Source organism: Sturnira hondurensis, unplaced genomic scaffold (assembly GCF_014824575.4).
Source record: "Sturnira hondurensis isolate 20B ecotype Veracruz unplaced genomic scaffold, ASM1482457v3 Scaffold0009178, whole genome shotgun sequence".
Lineage (NCBI taxonomy): Eukaryota > Metazoa > Chordata > Mammalia > Chiroptera > Phyllostomidae > Sturnira > Sturnira hondurensis.
Genome location: NW_028081809.1, coordinates 2,311,249 through 2,329,816, shown reverse-complemented (window position 1 = coordinate 2,329,816; position 18,568 = coordinate 2,311,249). Strand labels below are relative to the sequence as shown.

The 18,568-nt window shown below is 38.5% G+C and overlaps 1 protein-coding gene across 2 annotated transcripts in view; it reads right to left on the bottom strand.

Moving 5' to 3' along the window:
* The window catches only part of AFF3 (ALF transcription elongation factor 3), a 576,292-nt gene that overhangs the window by 156,491 nt on the left and 401,233 nt on the right, over positions 1-18,568 (bottom strand). For both annotated transcript variants that reach the window (XM_037056780.1, XM_037056779.1), the window contains 2 exons: positions 13,654-13,690; positions 5,567-5,618 (listed from right to left, as the gene is read on the bottom strand). In XM_037056780.1, the coding sequence (XP_036912675.1) occupies positions 5,567-5,618; positions 13,654-13,690 (89 nt within the window). The remainder of the gene's footprint in view (positions 1-5,566; positions 5,619-13,653; positions 13,691-18,568) is intronic.

Genomic DNA, 18,568 nt, shown 5'->3' with positions numbered 1-18,568 from the left:
AGCTTTGGGCATCACCTAGAACCACTCTGTTCCATCATTCAATGACATCCAAGTATTCCAAGACATTTTAAAACAGAAGTCTGTGGTGGAGGTGAACTCTTTCACCACCTCCAGGTCATGTACTCTTCACTGGGGAGGTAACACCATGTGTCCTTGTCTTTGGTCCCGTAATCAGAAGGCTTGGGGAAGTGCTAATTTCGGTCGACATCTTTGGAGTAGACTGACCACTCAGCTTTTCTTCTTCACAGCCCTATAAGCTTCACTGGAAGGCCTATATAAACTTTTGTTTTTACCACCCTTAACCCTTTCTAAATTTTCTACTTTTTTAAAAAGAAGAGATTTAAAGTTCTAATAAACTCCGATCACTACCAACTGCCAAGGCAAGGTTGTTTTCTATCTTTTATAGATCATGAACCTAGTTATGACAGCAGTAATAACTATTCATTGAGTGCCTACTAGGAAACAAGCATCTTCTATTGATTAATTCTAACTACTGTATTAACACTGGGAAAAAACCATTTCATGGGTCCCTCTAATTCCATTTAAGCTCATAATAATTACCAAATATTTTTTTAAAGATTTTATTTATTTATCTTTAGAGAGGAAGGGAAGGAGAGAAATATCAATGTATAGTTGCCTCTTGTGAGTCCCCTGCTGGGAACTGGCCTGCAACCCAGGCATGTGCCCTGACTGGGAATTGAACCGCGATTGTGTGGTTCACAGGCCTGCGCTCAATCCACTGAGCTACACCAGCCAGGACTAATTTCCAAATCTTTTACTATACAATGTATACCTCTGATGAACCTTTTTCTTCTGCCTTATTTTATTTTTTTCTCTGAGGAGTTGAGTATTGTATGTTTAAATTCCATTAAAAATGGAATTTGTTGCATATGTTGCATTTGTTTCCATATGTTGAAATTCCATTTCAAATCTTCCATTTATTCTTGAAGGTTATAGTTACTTTGTTTAATTGAGGCTCATCTACAAATACAGAAGGATCCTCCCTGAGGATATTTCTATAAGCCTGTGCTGTTGAGCTCTAACTCGAGAGCAAATTTGTTGATGGTGGAAAAATCTGAATTAAGCAAGCATGGTGACCCTACCAAACTGTGGCCTTCACAGTATTTTGGAAATCTCCATTTGCTCATTACTTCTAGAGCTTTTCTAGTGCAGATGACTTTCTTGCAGGATCTCAGTTCTGCTCTTCCTCTTCAGGTATTACTTCAATTACCTGCTCTTTCTGGAATGATTACTGTCTCTAGAGAAACTACCTAAGGACTCTGAGATGGCCGCAGAATGGGACAGTGCTTAAGAGCTTGGCTTCCAGGATCTGAATACTGGGTTCAAATCTTGACTTTGCCACTTAAAGTTATATAATGCAGGAACCTTAATTATCCTATTTTGCCTGTAAAATAAGGTATTACTGTATTTCTGTAAGAATTAGAGGTGACAAAATATGTCAAGTGTTAAGACTAGTACCCGGTTAACTTAAGGGCTCAAAACATTGTAACTGTTCTTATCACAGGGAAGAAAAGCTGTCACATAAATATTTATCCTTCTATAAATTTATTTTTACTTCTTGTTTTTTTAAATTGAGGTAAAATTTTTGTGTGGATATAAGTTTTCAGCAACTTTGGATATACACCAAGGAGTGTGTTTAGTTTTGTAAGAAACTGCCAAACTGTTTTCCAAAGTGGCCCGAACACTTTGCATTCCCGCCAGCAGTGTACAGGAGTTCCTGTTGCTCCACATCCTCACCAGCATTTGGTGTTGTCTGTGTTCCGGGTTTTCACTATTTTAATTGGCATTTCCCTGATGACATATGATGTGGAGCATCTTTTCATATGATTATTTGCCATCTGTATTTCTTCTTGAGAAGTCTGTTAATGTCTTTGGCCCACTTTTTAATTGGGTTGTTTTCTCATTGTTGAGTGTTTAAGAATTCTTTGTTTGTTTTGAGTATCAGTTCTTTATCAGATGTCTTTCGCAAACATTTTCTCTCAGCCTTCTCATTCTCTTGACATTGTCTTGTTACTCTCACAGCCCTGAGTTCCATCCTCTGATACTTCATGCCAATGCGATTATGGTTTTCTCCTTGAGTTCTCATTGTTCTATGTGGATCTATAAACTCTCAGGGAGGAAGTTGTATGAATGTAAATCTCACCCCGCCCAATTTTCTTCTTTCAAGGATCAAATTCCCAACATTTTCTGCCTTCTGATAGTTTAAAAAGTATTTTGTTCAGAGTTTTTAATAGTTATCTGCAAGAAAGTTAATCCAATATAAGGGCTCCCATCATTAACATAACTGGTACTCTACAGAAATTCAAATGTATCGGTTCTTTTGTGTTAAGAATAAACTACACTTTTCATATTTATGAATACTCATAAAATCACTGAATAATACCTCCTGAAGGGATCTTCAGGTGTTATTGAGATTACTCTGTTCTATCAGGCAATGATTGTCTAAAACTTACCATGATTAATCTTTTGCTTAGTTAATCTCTGGTGAGGAAAGAGTCTTTTCCAGGAAATTAGCTCCCTGTCTGGAGACTCCCAACTTTATACTTTAATTTAAACCCATATGATAGTTTTAAATGACTCACAGAGCCATGGACTTATACAGACAGAGGAATGCAGAGAGTTCCTGAAGCCAAGTCTGAGCCACCAGACCACGAATGTGAAAATGATGTCTTTCCTAGCGCCTGGGTGTGTTACCAACAGTTTTCTTTCTGCTCTCCTTCAGCTCCCATGGAGCTTATCATTTTGATGTTTTACTTAGGTTCTCTCCCCTTGTTCTCCCTCCTGGCATCTGTACATTCCTGGTTCTGCCTACTTGGCTTCTGAATCATTCTGATTACTCTAACCCTTAATGTTATGAGTTGAATCCTCCTCCGCACCCCAAATCATGTGTTGAAGTTCTAACCTCTCAGGAGTCACTTCATTCCAAGATAGGGTCTGTGTAGTGGGAATCATACTAAACTAGGCCTTTTGGGTGGGCCCTAATTCATTATAACTGGTATTATTATAAAAAGGGGAAATCTGGACATAGACACATGCTTAGAGGGAAGGTGACATGAAGAGACACGGGGAGATAGATGCCCATCTACAGAAAAAGTCACCAGGCATGGAACAGATCCTCTTTCACAGAAGAAACCAACCCTACTGACTGATCGTGGATGTCCAGCTTCCAGAATCATGAGATTATACCTTTTTTTTTTTTTTTTTGCTTAAGGCACCCAGTCTGTGGTATTTCTTATAGCAGCCCTAGCAAAGTAATGCACTTTGCATTTAACAAATAATTTGACCCTCCTTTTTCTACCTGATTCTGACACATGGCTTTGCTTTGTTAGTCCTAAGATCCACTGACTCCTCAGTATGGTAAGTGGGCAAAAAAGCAAAATACCCCAATCATTTCTAACTTAGGTTGAATGGCTTTTATGAGTCTGTCCCTGCCATACCTGTCTACCTAAAAAATAAAGCTTAAATAAGGTTCTGCACAAAGAATGTAAATGGTTATAAATCTAAGGTACTCTGAGTCCTTGCTTTTTATTACACGCTGCTCCTCCTGCCTAATTGCCACAGACCTGCTGTTGGGGAGCTCTTTGAGAGACTCAGGTTCAGAGTTCTCTGCTTTTAAGAGCTATCCCTGCAACCTCAGTTTATTTCTGCTATTTCTAGTTCAAGACACAGGTGAGGTCAACGACTAAGAAATAGAAATGTGGGGGCAATGCTCAAAGTTTTCACTGCTCTCAAATCTCTAGAATGTTTAAAACAATTTCTCAGACAACATACTTATTTTCATAAGTACTGATGTTAGGAAACCAATTCTCTTAGAGAACAGACTCTTTTTTAGAAATACGTAAGGGAAGAAGAACTTAAATGGTACATTAAACCGCATTAACAAAATTGGTGTCTGCTGAATGAGATTCTAAAATTTGTAAAATTAAATGCAGGAAGTTGGCAGTTTTCCATTATATTTTGTATGTATGTACCTTTGTCTGTTTTTAAAATGATTTTGTTAGTGAGAATTAAAAATTGATATGTCTACAATAATTAGCACTTTTATACTATTATTTATAGAAATATATAACTTACTCTCAAATAGCTTACAATCTAGTTGTATAAATTCTTACCCAGTCTCAAATGTTACTCAAAAGAACCAAATTTTTAAATGATTCTACCTTTTCAGTTCTCTAGAATGCCTCCAGATGGCATTAAAACCCTTTCCCCATTATATTTTGCAGGATAAAAATGTAAAAGTTAGTGATATTTTAATCATTTAAAATTAGTCACATTTATTATATCATCAGAAATCATAACAATGAAACTGTTTAGAACTTTTAGAGTAACATCTTAAGGAAGACAAACATAAAATCATATACTTTATGAAATATATAGCCATCCTATGCAATCCAAAGGATTTTTCTAGACAGAGAAATATGTCTTAGAAAACCTGAGACACTCAATAATATTATGTCACAAACTCTGATCACTACTGAGTAGCATTTTACATGTTTAGTAATAAGAGTGCTGATCCACATAAATTCACAAACCTGTCATAGAATAAGAAACCATATGTCACCCCTCAGAGTTATAATAAAAATTTTCAAAGGGCAAACCTTTTAGTGATTCCTGAAATAACCTGTTAGCTCATGAATTATTTCATTTAAACTTTGGTATATAAATCAGGGCATGGGTGGTTCACAGATAAACTTTGGTATATAAATCTTGTATGAAATTAATCATTAAAATGTATAAGGATTCCTTGAGTACCCAGAGGAAAAAGGCAAAATGTAGAGTGAGGAACATGTGTTTTGTAAGTGCCTTTAAAAAATCTTTTAGCCCTAGATGGTGTAGCTCAGTGGATTGAGTGCGGGTCTGTGTACAAGAAGATCGCAGTTCAATTCCCAGTCAGGGCACATGCCTGGGTTGCAGGCCAGTTCCCAGCAGGGGACACGGGAGAGGCAACCATGCACTGATATTTCTCTTCCTCTGTCCTTCCCTTCCCCTCTAAAGATAAATAAGTAAAATCTTAAAAAAATAAAATTATAAAAAAAATCTTTTCAAAACTGCTTTTGTTAATTCAAAAACATCAACAAACTCATGAGATTCCACAGCTATCTATAACCGTACTTTTCACATAGCTCCCAGGTGAGGTTGCAGATGGCAGGCTTTTCAAATGACACTGGCACTTCCCAGGTATGTAGGACAGAGTATCTCCCAGTGCGTGTGAGAAGTTCTACATTATTGATAACAGTTATGATGAAAGTCTCCAAACAAAGTTGACTCTCTTCTCCCCACCAATATGTACCCTCACATCTTATTATATCTGTACTTTATGAAGAGAAGCATTTTTGTTTTCAAGATTATTCTTACTGTAATAAAGCATAAGAAAGATCTCCAAATGCATGTGCACTCCGAAGCATTTACAAAGACATTACCGTGAGAAGGAGAACCACAGCCTTCCTTCCATTATTATTACAACTACTATAAGGCCTTGCCCTGTTTCATGTTACCAGCACATTAAAGAATCACTGTGACAAACAGAAAGAGGAAAGAGACTTACGATGTATTCGAGGTGCCATTGTCTGGACTCTCTGGCTCAGCATCACCTTTCTCTTAAAAAGGAAGTAGGAAAAAAATACATGTGAGTGTTATAGTCTTTAAGTTTTAAGAGAGATTAAATATGCTCCCAAGCTCCTATTAACAATTTTTCAAAATGTGCAGAAGAAGGCTTTTAAAACATCTTTTTATTGTCTGAGAACCAGATCTGCAACATAATTTCTGTAATACCATTGCCCAGTTATGTATCTGTGAGTAGGTTCTAAGGAGCTGTTTATGAACAACTTGAGGCTCAGAGTGGAGACCTTGCCAGAAGATGAGTATCTTACAGATGAAACCTGTTTCCCTCCACTTCTTTTACAGAAAATTTAAGGAAATAAACTCCATTAGCATTCTACATCAAGGCATTGTGAACTTCGATCCCTTTTGCTAATATAAGCCAAACCAGATCAGGCTGCATCAGAATTTGAAGAAGAGAATTTTTCTGAGGTTACAGGATCCCCAAGAATTGTACTCCACCAGGAGCTCCTGCACAGGTTTTGGGGCCCTCCAGTTAATGTCTAATAAGATGTAAACCAGAAATCTTATCTATCTGACAGGTTAGTAAAGAAATGTTTCACTGGTGGGCATTAAGGATTTAATGGAATTTAACTGAGAGAGCCTGGAACGAGTCACTTTTTGTAGTTTTAAAAGGCAAACGCTTCTTGCAAGGACACAGCACTAATTCTTACATCCTCAACCATGGGTGGTTTGAACCATGCATCCTCATGAGGGTAGGTGCAGCTTTTATTTCCTTGAGGCAGGAGATAGAAGGAGTAGGGTCATGGTTGCCAGTGTGAGTTGGCTGTGGTTAAGATGGTTGTGCTAACCTAATAGTTCAATAAACCTCAGAGAAGGCTGTGGGTTGTAAGAAATGGGCCTGATGGTGGCAACCTGTTTTGCTTTGCTCTTTTAAGTCAGGCCTGGAGATCTCACAGAATCCGCCACCATCCTCTTTAGAGCCCAGACCTGTGCAGTGTACCAAGCCTCTCCTCTCAGCCAGCACCTTGTCTCAGGACCATCTTCGTAAAGAGCGTGAGGATCACATTCTGAGGTATTTTCCAAACTGAACCCCAAAGGAAACTTGACAGCATCTTCTTTTTTTCTTTTGGGAAATTAAATAGTTGTGGAAAAAAGACTGTTATATACAATTCACACGTCTATCTTAGATATAACTCGGCACTAATGGGTATCTACGCAGTGACTCATCAAAAAGGCACAACATCTGTGTAACTGCCTCACTAACAAACACTGATTAGACACAGCCCCAATTCCTACGAAACCACGTTGAAATATAAGCAAAGGCAGCAAATTAATAAACCAGCTTCACAGCTCATACATTTATGTTCTGTCTCTCAGGCCAGATCTGTGGTGTGCTCACTTAGGAGACATGCAAGGCCTCATCAACTGGCTTTAGAGCTGGAAAATAACCTAATTTAGTCCTTTCCAGAATCATTTTTCCACTGAGCGGCTACAATTCCTGCCAGAATCCTTAAATAGAGTCACAACACCTGCATTATGTAACAACACTAATGGAAATTTAAGTCACATATTGATCTCCCCCCACCTTTAATTTGGAGAAATCGATTGCTTTCCCCAGTCTGTCACTGCCAGTAGTCACACCACATACAATCACAGTAAACAGTGCAAAACAGCCAAGCTCACAGCAGCCGGCAATAGTAAACATTTCCAAACAACTTATGACAAGAAAACAGGAAACTGAAACTATAAACAAAGACACTGTTTGGATGTTTGAGCAAACATGTTTTACCTTGACCAACACTGCTGCCAAAGAACCCGCAGGTGGGGAGGACACAGGCCTTATTGCACATGGGACCCGGACTGTGGGAGTTGTGGGCTGGCCCAGAGTAGGGACCGAGCTGTGGGGATTATCTCTGCTCTTAGCAGCACTTATGTTGTGGCAACAGGGAAAACAGAGTACGTTCTGGCAAACAGGAAGGATACTGCAGGGCCAAACAAGACATTTACAAACAGCCTGAGAGTGAGTACACTCAGCACCTTCAGTGCTGACAACAAATGGACCTTTCTGGGGAAAAATAAGTGCAGGCTGGAAAAAGGGATGCAAACTGTTTCTGTCCTTCAGAAAGAATGAAACACAAATTTCTCTCCAACATTCTGCAATTTTAGGTGATGCAATTTCTGAAGTTCACATGAAACATTCAAGTGCCTAGGTCATTAAGAGTCATAGTATGTTTATCACGACCTGTGGGAAAATTATTCATGGAAGCTAGAAAGTTCTCCATAAGAGATTTTTTTTTTAGCTGGTTGCTCAGGAGATGTTTCCAGAGATGTTTCAGTGTAATGTTTGTTTGCATGTGAGTACCAACGAAGTACGAATGAAGTAGATATTCTGTACTTGCTCTTTAGTGACATTCCTTCTCATTTCTTAAAAAAAGCCATATTTTTGTAATTTTTTAACTCATAGAAGCACTTCATTGTCTTGCTACATTATGTCACTCACTCACTCTCTCTCACACACACACACACACACACACACACACTTCCTCAAGTAACTTTTCCCAGTGTGAGTCTTTTTCTGGTATCTGTGGATGATTGTAAATTCTCAATTTTAATTTATTTGAATTTAGCAATATTTTTCTGTACTTGATACCTTTTGGTGTTTTACACCAGATACACCAGATATATGTTCCATATTGTCTTCGGAAAGTGTGTACCTAAACTGTTCACATTTAGATCCTTTATAAATACCTGGCATAGTTTTTTAAAAATATGATATGGGGTAATTTCATTTCTCTCATAGATAACCAATTATTCCAGTACTATCTATTGAGAAGCCCATTGTTTTTTCATTGATCTACACTATCAGCTCTGTCAGGAATCTCATTTTCATACGTTTGGGGGTCTGTTTCTAGGTCTTACGTTTTCTTTCATTGCTCAATTTGTCTATTACTGTCTGTATTACTTAGTTAAAAATATTTATTTATTTTTAACATTGGCAAGGCAATGAATGCTCCTACCTTGTTCTTGAAGAGCATCTGAGCTATTTTTGGCCATTTGTTCTAACAAATAAATTTCAGAATTACCTTGTCAATTTCCACATACACAAAAATGAAGTTATAATTTCACTGTCTGCTGGCTCCGACTGCTGCTGCTGAGAAGGACGTCAAGTGGAAGTTTAACTGTCGCTTCTCTGAAGGTATTAAAGGGCATTTTAAGAATTGTTTCTTTTTGTGGTTTGTAGATTAACTACATATAATGTGTCTAGTGTGGACTTCTCTTTATATATCCTGCTTAATATTCACGGGGTTTCTAAAATCTGTAGGTTAGTGTATTTCAATTCTAAAAATAATTTTCAGCCATTCTTTTCTTTAATATTTCATCTGTCCCTGTACCTCTTTCTGAAATTCCACTTAAATATATGTTAGACTTTCTCACTTTATCCCCCATATTTCTTGACTTCCACTTCATATTTTCCATTTCTGTTTTTAGGCTGCATTCTAGACAATTTCTTCAATTCAGTTTCCCAATTCATTAATTTTTTTCAACCATATCCAATCTGCTGTTAAACCGGAAATGATAATTTGATATTATTTTATTGTTTCTAGAGGTTCTGATTAGCACTTCTTCAAATCTTCTTATTCTCAACTATATTCTCAATCCTCTCATTTCTGGAAATTAAAGTAAGCACTCTTTCCTGTTCAGGGTCTATTGTTTCATTGTACAGTGTTTGTGATAATGAGTTACTCATTTCTCTTGGAATTATAGTTCTCTTATTACTTATGCTCCATTTTGTTTTCTTTTCCTGTTATTCCTATTAGCTGGATTTTGACCTTTTCACCCTCATTGATCTTCCATGTATCTTAATTTCCTTTCATATTTTCCATCTGCCTTTTGCTATATTTTCCAAAAAAAGTTTTCAGCTTTATATTACAGATTCTAGACTTCAGCTATTACTTATCATTTCTAATAATTTTTTGTTGACCATATTTTTAATTCTCAAGGGCTCATCTGTACTGTAACTGCTTCTTTTTCATACCACTGTTCTTTTATTTAATACAAATAATTTCAAACGTTTCTGAAGACTGTAATTATACTTTACATTTTGTCTTCTGTCTTGAATTAAGCAGATTTCCTCTGGAGTCAGTCCTTCATTTTGGTGCTAATTGATTACACATTCGTGTTTTTGAATAACAGGTTGGTTAACAAAGCTAATGAATGTGGATTTCCTATATAAGCATATTGATCTATTTCCCTAATACACATATCCCTTGCAGAAAGCAGCTGATTTAGAGCTCTTTGTAAGTGGACAGGGTATGTGAGTTGGAACATTTAGGGTTCAGGAGAAGACAGACCTTGAGACCAGCTAGGAACCCTTATCATCTCATCAACTGTTCCCCCAACCCCGCCAAATCAGAAGTACTTTACTCTGGACATGTGGACGTGTGGCATTTTTGCTCATCCCCAGCTTGCAAAAAGTTAACTCTTCTTCCACCACTCTATTTTTAAGGTCTAGTATCATCTGAGAATCTATTCTCCTTCCCTTTTAGGTATCAACTCCCAACTAGGAATGCTATCCAGTCAACTGTTCATTTTCTTCCCAAATGTTACTGTGTTTTTGGTATTTTGGTGTTTTTGTGTGTGTGTGTGGTGTGTGTGTGGGGGGGGGTGGAAATCCAGATGGAAAGCTCTGTATGAGAACCAGGATGGAGAGAGGGTCATAGGTGGAAAAAGGAACGGCCAGGTGCCTCCCACTGTCTGCACTCCATGCCTGTTCCTGTGAGACTGAGTGGGACTTTGCACATAGCTACTGAAGACTGTCTCCCCCCACTCCTAGAGCTTGTTTCTGTTCATTCCATGGTTTTCCTTTTCTGGTTGTGACCTTCCCTATGCAGGATTATTTAATAGGAGGGTCCTATGTACTCTCTGTTTTCCAGAAACTCAACTGAANCTCTGTATGAGAACCAGGATGGAGAGAGGGTCATAGGTGGAAGAAGGAACGGCCAGGTGCCTCCCACTGTCTGCACTCCATGCCTGTTCTCTGTGAGACTGAGTGGGACTTTGCACACAGCTACTGAAGACTGTCTCCCCCCACTCCTAGAGCTTGTTTCTGTTCATTCCATGGTTTTCCTTTTCTGGTTGTGACCTTCCCTATGCAGGATTATTTAATAGGAGGGTCCTATGTACTCTCTGTTTTCCAGAAACTCAACTGAATTTCTGGTTTGTTGATGCATCCCTTTCTGTCCTCAGTGCTGTTACAAATTTATTGCCATCACTGTACCTTTGTGGTTATCTAAATGGGAATTCTGAAAGAGCAGACGAGTGCTTATGCTCAGCCTGCAACTTGAGCAGGATATGCTCCAAACTTTAATAAAATGTGGACATAGGTCATCTGTTTTATAGTTGTTTCTCAATATGTAATAAGCTTTTATTTTCTAAAGCTAAATGAAATTAATCAGCAATTTAGCAAAATGACTAAAGTATCTATCTTTTAAAAGATTCGAATTAAAGATAACTTTGTTTACTTTGTACACTCTTTTCTCTTAGTATCTATATAACATCTCTATTTTCAAACGAGAAAATAAAAGCACTGACCTAAAATGGTGAAGGTTAGTTCATCAAGCCACACACACATTTTGTGTTTGTTTTTTTGAAGTTCAGTTTTCTTCTATTTTCTACATTTTTATTAGAGTCACAATTCCAAAAACTTTAAGGATGCCAAACCAAATAGTACGGGAAACAGCACGGGAAATGCTGGTGAGACCAGCTCTTCTAACGCTTCAAGTGTGCTATGACCTGTGTGAATGCTCAGGCTTTTAGTGATAATTACCTTTCTATAGATGTGCTTGGCTTTGGGGAGGATTTATTTTAAAAAGTACAAAGAAAATAATCTCCCTATCCCCAGAAAAGAAAAAGCCAATCACAGACTTCCTTAAGCGATGAAGTGCCAGAGGGTTTCACACCGCACTAGGCAGGTGCCACATCACATTCCACAGGCATGGGTCTGCTTTTGCGTAATCCAGATGCAGTTTCAGCATGTCAGTACTATGGCATGCTGCAAAAATATGCCAGGTGCATACAAAAATCACAGCATACAGTTACTGCACGAGAAGTCAATCTCACGCTGAAGTAGCAGAGCAACCTTTTTGGGGTCAAGGTAATGGGATGGAAAGTCTGTTGTCTTTGGGGCTGACATCCCTGAGTTTAAATCCTAGCCGTCACTTTCGGTCACTAAAAGCTAGGATGGTTATTAGCCTCAGAATCTCATTTTCATTATGTGCAAAATGGGGATGCTAATGCCTCCCTCATACAGCTACTGCTGGGATTCAGTGAAGTAACGCAAGTCAAGGTCAATCAAGGTGTGGAATATGGAAGAGACAACACTTATCTCCTTGTTTTTTTTCTTTTTAAATCCTCACTTGAGGACATGCTTATTAATTTAATTTTTTAAGGTTTATTTATTTATTTTTAGAGAGAGAAGAAGGGAGGGAGAAAGAGAGTAAGAGAAACATCAGTCAGTTGCCTCTTGCACGCTTCCAACTTGGGAGACTGGCCAGCAGCCCAGGCATGTGCCCTGACTGGGAATCAACTGGCAACCTTTTGGTTTGCAGGCTGGCACTCAATCCACTAAACCACATCAGCCAGGGCATGCTTATTGATTTTAGAGAGAAGGGAGGGGAAGGAGAGAGAGAGGGAGAGAAACATCGATGTGAGAGAGAAACATCAATCGGTTACCTCTTGTACATGACCTGACAGGGGACCAAACCAGCAGCCTAGGCCTGTGCCCTGATCAGGGACTGAACCTCTGACCTTTCCGTTTATGGGATAACACTCCAACCAACTGAGCCACATTTGTTCTTCTCTATATCAAAACCCCAAGTTGAGAGAAGGTGCATTTATTCACCTATAATATCCTCCCTCTATGCTGAGCTGTTTAAATTCAAATGGGGAGAAATGATGAGGCAAGTAAGAACAATTTTTCAGTGTGCGTTAGTCTTTGGCACATGATGCTGATGCCTGCACACCTCACGGACTTAACCATGCATTTCTTCTGATTCCTTTTATTACTGCTGAATTTATTATTTTCTTTAGATTTCCAGTCCTTTGGCATTTCTCCTCTTCACTGGTACCAGTGCTCACAGCAAGTTCCAACAGAGGGTGAGATGATTAAGTGATACTGCCCATGCATCATTGCACCGTCATACCCCTACCCTGACCTTACTCTAGATGAGCATGAAAAGTCTTGGACTCTCTGCCACATCTGTCTGAATGTCTTCTCTCCATAACCCTTCTGCCCTCACAGGTGCTCAGTGGGTGAGCCTCAGTTCCAAAGATACATCTACTAGCTCAGAGTGATTTTCATGTTCAAACACGGCTTTGCAGTTGGCAAGGGGTACTCTCAGCTGACTGGCTGGTCACAGACTAACAGACCCCAGTCTCTGTGGATAGTGTTCATGACATGAATGAGACAGCTTATGCATTTTTAATGCTCAAGAAAACATTAGTAGCAACTGGTAGTGCCAAAGAAGAGAATGAAAACACTATCTCATGGAATGATAACATCCTCTCTTTGACACTGAAGCTCGTGTGTGTTATTAGACACTGGATTCAATAAAGAAATTCCTTCCTAGACACTCTGTCTCTGGGAGAGGGCATGGTTTCTTCATGAATTCTAAGGCCATTAATCTGAGGTCTTCTGGTTGGTTCTCTCTGACCACTCTTTTTCTTTCAATTTATATAACTTATTAGTGCCTTTAAAAAAGTCATTCCCCTCCACATATACCAGAAGCCAACTATAATAAGAATGATGTTCCTTCAGCCCATGACTGCTTTGAAACACACCATTTTGTTTCATCCCTCCTTCCCCTGAAAAAACCAGAGGAGCACTCAAAGTCACCACGAATCTTATGCATTTGGTAAGTACTTCAACAAACGACCCTCTTTCCCCCACCTGATTTTGTTTTTTAGTGAAATTCTTTTATACTTAATGTTTACTTATTGCATGCATCTCCCCTACTTGCCCCCGCTGCCTCCACTGCCCACTCATAACACTACAGAGAGAAGCCTTCTTACTTGGATTATTGTGTCCGGAGGAAATGAGCTGAGACTCCTAGAAAAAAAAAAGCAATATCAATTAATCTTCTTATTTTGACTTTCAAAATCTAAGTTGAATGTGGGATATATTCCTGGTCATTCAGAAACTAATTACCAGTCATAATTTCTACCAGCTACTATAATGAAAAGCATTTACATGAATGTGATTGTTAAGTTGTGGTACTATAGTTCACAATCACTTCTCTTCTGTATCATGGACTTTTTGTTTTGTTTATTGAGGTGAAATTCACATGATACAAAATTAGCCACTTTAAAGTGGACAGTTCAGTGTCATTCAGTACATTTCACCATGTTGTACAGCCACCCACTCTTTTTTGTTGCAAGATATCTCCATCATTCCAGAGTAAAAGTCCTTGGCATTAAGCAGTGTCTCCCCATTTCCCCTCCCTTCAGTCCCTGGCACCACCATTCAGCACCCTGTCTCTATGAATTCATCTATTCTGAATATTCCATGGCAGTGGAATTAACAAAAATATGTGACCTTTTGTGCCTGGCTTCTTTCACTTAGCATGTTTTAGAGATTCATCCATGTCATAGCATGTATCAGTACTGCATTCCTTTTCTGGCTGAATAATATTCCACTGTATGCATACACAGCAGTTTGTTTATCCATTCATCTGTGCATGCACATTTGGGCTGTTTTCACCCTTTGGCTATTGTGAATAGAGCTGCCATAAACACACATGGACATGCACTTGTTTGAGTCCTTGTTTTCAATCCTTTGGGGACACGTCTAGGAGTAGAATTGCAGGTTCACATGGTAATTCTATGTTAAACTTTTTGAGGAACGCCCAAACTGTTTTCCATGGTGGCTGAATCATTTTGCATTCCTACTAGCAATGTATGAGGGTTTCAGTTCCTCTATATCCTCACCAGAATCTATCTTCTGTCTTTTAATTTACAAAAATTTTACTCTGGCCATCCTGGTGGACGTGAAGTGGTTTCTCATTCTGGTTTTGATTTGTATTTCCCTAATGACTAATGAGGTTGAGCATGTTTTCTCTTTTCAACTATGACTCTTAAAAAACAGCAACAACAAAGCAGCTTTATTGAGGTATAAATGATATAACATAAGCTGTAAATATATAAATTACACAATTTAACAATAAATATCATTAAAAGAATGCTACTATTATGCCCTTGACCCAAGGACTGTTCTATTTTATTAAGTAGCACTTAGAATTTAAACAAAAAAGAGTAATATTGATATCTATTCATTAAAAAAATTCAGTGAAACAGGAAAGTATAAAAAAGTTGTCTGTAATCCCATATCAGGTCATTTCTAAGGTTAAGCTGCTGCGTTTGGTTTGCCAGTGTGATTCGGCTGGCAGTCATGCACACAGAGTGAGAACCACTCAGTTAACTCAAGAGAATACTCACAGATGGAAATGTCTTCTCCACCTTTAAATCCTGAATTCCCCAAACCCAAACTGTTGTTTGGTACATGGGAGTCCTAAAACTTCTTTATATGTGGAATAATTAGCTGGGAAGTAAGGTTTGTGCAAACCTTTTTGCTGAAGACAGAAATTACCAAGCACATTGGTACCGAGAAAGCACTTCAATGAAGCACCATAATAAATACTGTATCTGATCAAGTGTAATAACATGCCTTCAAAATTGTATGAGGCTGCATTAGCTCAGGCACTACTAGGACAGAAAGCTGCTGCCAAGTAATTGTAAGATGCCACCAACTGTAAAACAAATCCTGATTTTAGGGAAGTTAAAATGTGAAAAAATGTGCACCTTAGATCAATAGAACAACAGCAGCTCTTAACCCATGTTGCTGACAGAGGACAAAACTTACACTGGGAGAGTATCACTTCAAAACAGCTTTTTGGAATCATTTGAGAACTGGGCCACTCATACCTCTCCTTGTTTGCCTGCCAACCCATCATCGAACTATAAAAGGCAAGACATGAAAACATAGACTCTTCTTTTCAGATCCCCACCTCCATGAACCTAATTACTAGAGGAAAAAGAACCACCTGATGTGGTTTGGTCTCCCTTCCCCCCCACTGATGACTTTCTTCTGAATCTTATTCTAGAATTTACAATTACTGTCAACGTTTACTATGAAGCAATACTTAAACATGGAGTTTTTACTCTAAACATTTTGTGGTAGTTTTTGAAGCATGCTAACAACTCAAGGAGGGAGGTAAACTTTCTAACTTTGCAGCACTTCCCTTCAAACCTGCTGGCTTTCATGCTCTTTCTAGCGCACAAAGCGAACAGCAAGAGGATTCTCATTTCTGAAATGATGCCAGAATTCTTCTGTATAATGCTTTAAAAATCAATCAGCAAGAACAGTTTCGGACTAGAGCTGATTCTGCCAGATTCAGAATCTACTGCTATGGGAAATGTTTGTGGAATGCCATCAGGTTTGTCCATATGCCTTCTGAGGGTGGGAAAAATTCTACAATTTTGAGTTCTTTATTTACATTTCAAAACTTTCAACACTGCCACTGAAATGAAGGGGAAAGGCCAGAGAAAATTGTTTTCTTTTCTTCTTGGTTGAAATTCCTGATAATGGCAACCAATTTAAAGAAGCCATACATTCTTTTCTTTAGCAAATTCAATTACTTTTGAGATTTGAAAAAGGAAGCAGACATGTCCGGTAGTGTTTTTCTAGGAAACAGTGACTCCAAATTAAGTGTTCAGCGAATAGAGGAAATATCCAAACTCAGTAACAATCGACTTTACCATATATTATGTCCTTCAATGCCCAGACAAATTGGGGAAATTCTCGGAAGTATTTAGCTAATTAACTTAGTGGTAATGGCAACTCAGAATGCAGAGTTAAATTGACTTTCACTGTGAGGTCAAATTGCCCCTTTAATCTTAATAAGGGCTTAATTTAATTATTTATTACTCATTTTGCCCCTCAAATTCTATAAACAATTCCAGCTTCTGTATGCTAGCAATACAGTGATAATCTCAATGTTAATAATTTACCTAATTATGGAAATGCAAGCCTCCAACTGACAGAATATTAATTAGCTAAGATATAGGTTGGAAGAGGTGCAGTGTGTCTCAAAATTAATGACAGCATTGTAGTGGGCAGACACAGGCCCCCACAGACGTCTGCATGTGCCCTCACTCTCAGACCCTGTATGTCCCTTCTCATGACAAAGGGGCTTTGCAGCTGTGATTGAATTGATGGTTTTGAGATGGGAGATTATTTTGGATTATCCAGGTTGGCCCAATATAATAATCACAAGGGTCTTCTACAGGGATGAAAGAAGCAGGCGAGTCAGAGGAGACGTGATGAGGAAGCCAGAAGTCAGTGACAGGGCAGCCTGTAGGAGCCAAGAAAGGCAAGAACAGGAATCCTCCCCCGAAGACTTCGGAAGGAGCAGAGTCCTGCCCACACCTTGATTTTAGCCCTATAATACTGATTTCAGACTTCTGACTTCCAGAGTTGTAAATTCACACATTAGTGTTGTCTTAAGTTACTAAAATTACAGTAATCTGTTATAGCAAAAATAAAACACTAATGCAGTCTTATTTCATTTGCATAAGATAAATTACTTATTGTAGACTTTTTGAAAGAATAGTATTATTAAAATCATGCAATGTCCCTACACTTTGTAAAATCACTCATTTCTTTCTTGGACAAAGCAAAAAGATCAAGAGTTTAAATACCTCCATACAAATACTGTAGTAGTAGTCCTAAAGAAAAGATGCTTTTTTTTCATTTAAATTTGAAATTCTGTGCCATATATGATAATTCTAATGTACCTTTGGGGGTGGAAAATAAGATACTTGTAACTTGCTTTCTGCCTTTAAAAGTGAATTTTTGTGCTAATAATTTGACGGGTTAGTTTCATCTCAGGAGTTAAATTGTTGCTTAAATGTAACTATTTATATTCATCAAAGTAAATTGGCACAATTCTTTTGGAAAAGTCACAGTAAAATATGCCTTGAGAGATGTGTTCAATTATCAGGAAATATATTTATACCATGCATATGTTTATAGAACAGAAATGCTTACCTGATTGTATTTTATGTCAAGATTCTGGCTAGATTATGTACAAAATTGTAAGAATTATTGCATTGTATTTTAAGTGTGGGATGCCACTGGAAAATTCTGAATACTAAGGTGATAAGAGTTTTAATACTATGAAAAGCTATTGTGTGAGAATAGACGGTACACTAGGGACTAAGGTGAATGGTTGGAGAACTGTAATACTCTAAACTAGAGGGGTCAATGGCACATAAGAGTGGAAGGAAAAGCAAGTGTGCAGACAGGGAGACCAGTTAGGAGGCTATCACAATAATTACTGCAAGAGGTGATGGTGGTTTAGACCAAGGTGGTGGTGGGGAAAGCATTTAGATTCAGGATACATTTTGTAAGTAGGGTAGACATGATTTCATGAGGGTTTGAATGTGTGATATGGGAGAAAGAGAAGAGTCAAGGATGGTGTACTGGGTTGGATAGTATCCCTCAGTCTCATGTCCACTCAGAATCTGTGAATGTGACCTTACATGGTTATGATAGGGGCCTTGCAGGCCATACTGGATTAGGGTGGGCCCTAAATCCAATGATTGCTATTCTTGTAAGAGGAGGGAGGTCTGGGCATAGAAATGCACAAAGGAAGACAGCCGTGTGAATATAGAGGCAGAAATCAGAGTGATGCAGCTAGAGGCCAAGAACTGGCAGACTGCCAGCAGTCACCAGAGGCTGGAAGAGGCAGGGAAGGATTCTCCCCTAGAGCCTTCAGAGGGGGCAGAGCCCTGCTGACACCTTGACTTCAGATGTCTAGCCTCCAGAATTGTAAGATAACAATTTTTTCTTTTACACTACCTGGTATGTGTACTTTGTTAAAGGTGCCCCATAGAACTAATAGAGATGGCTCCAAGGCTTATGGCCTGA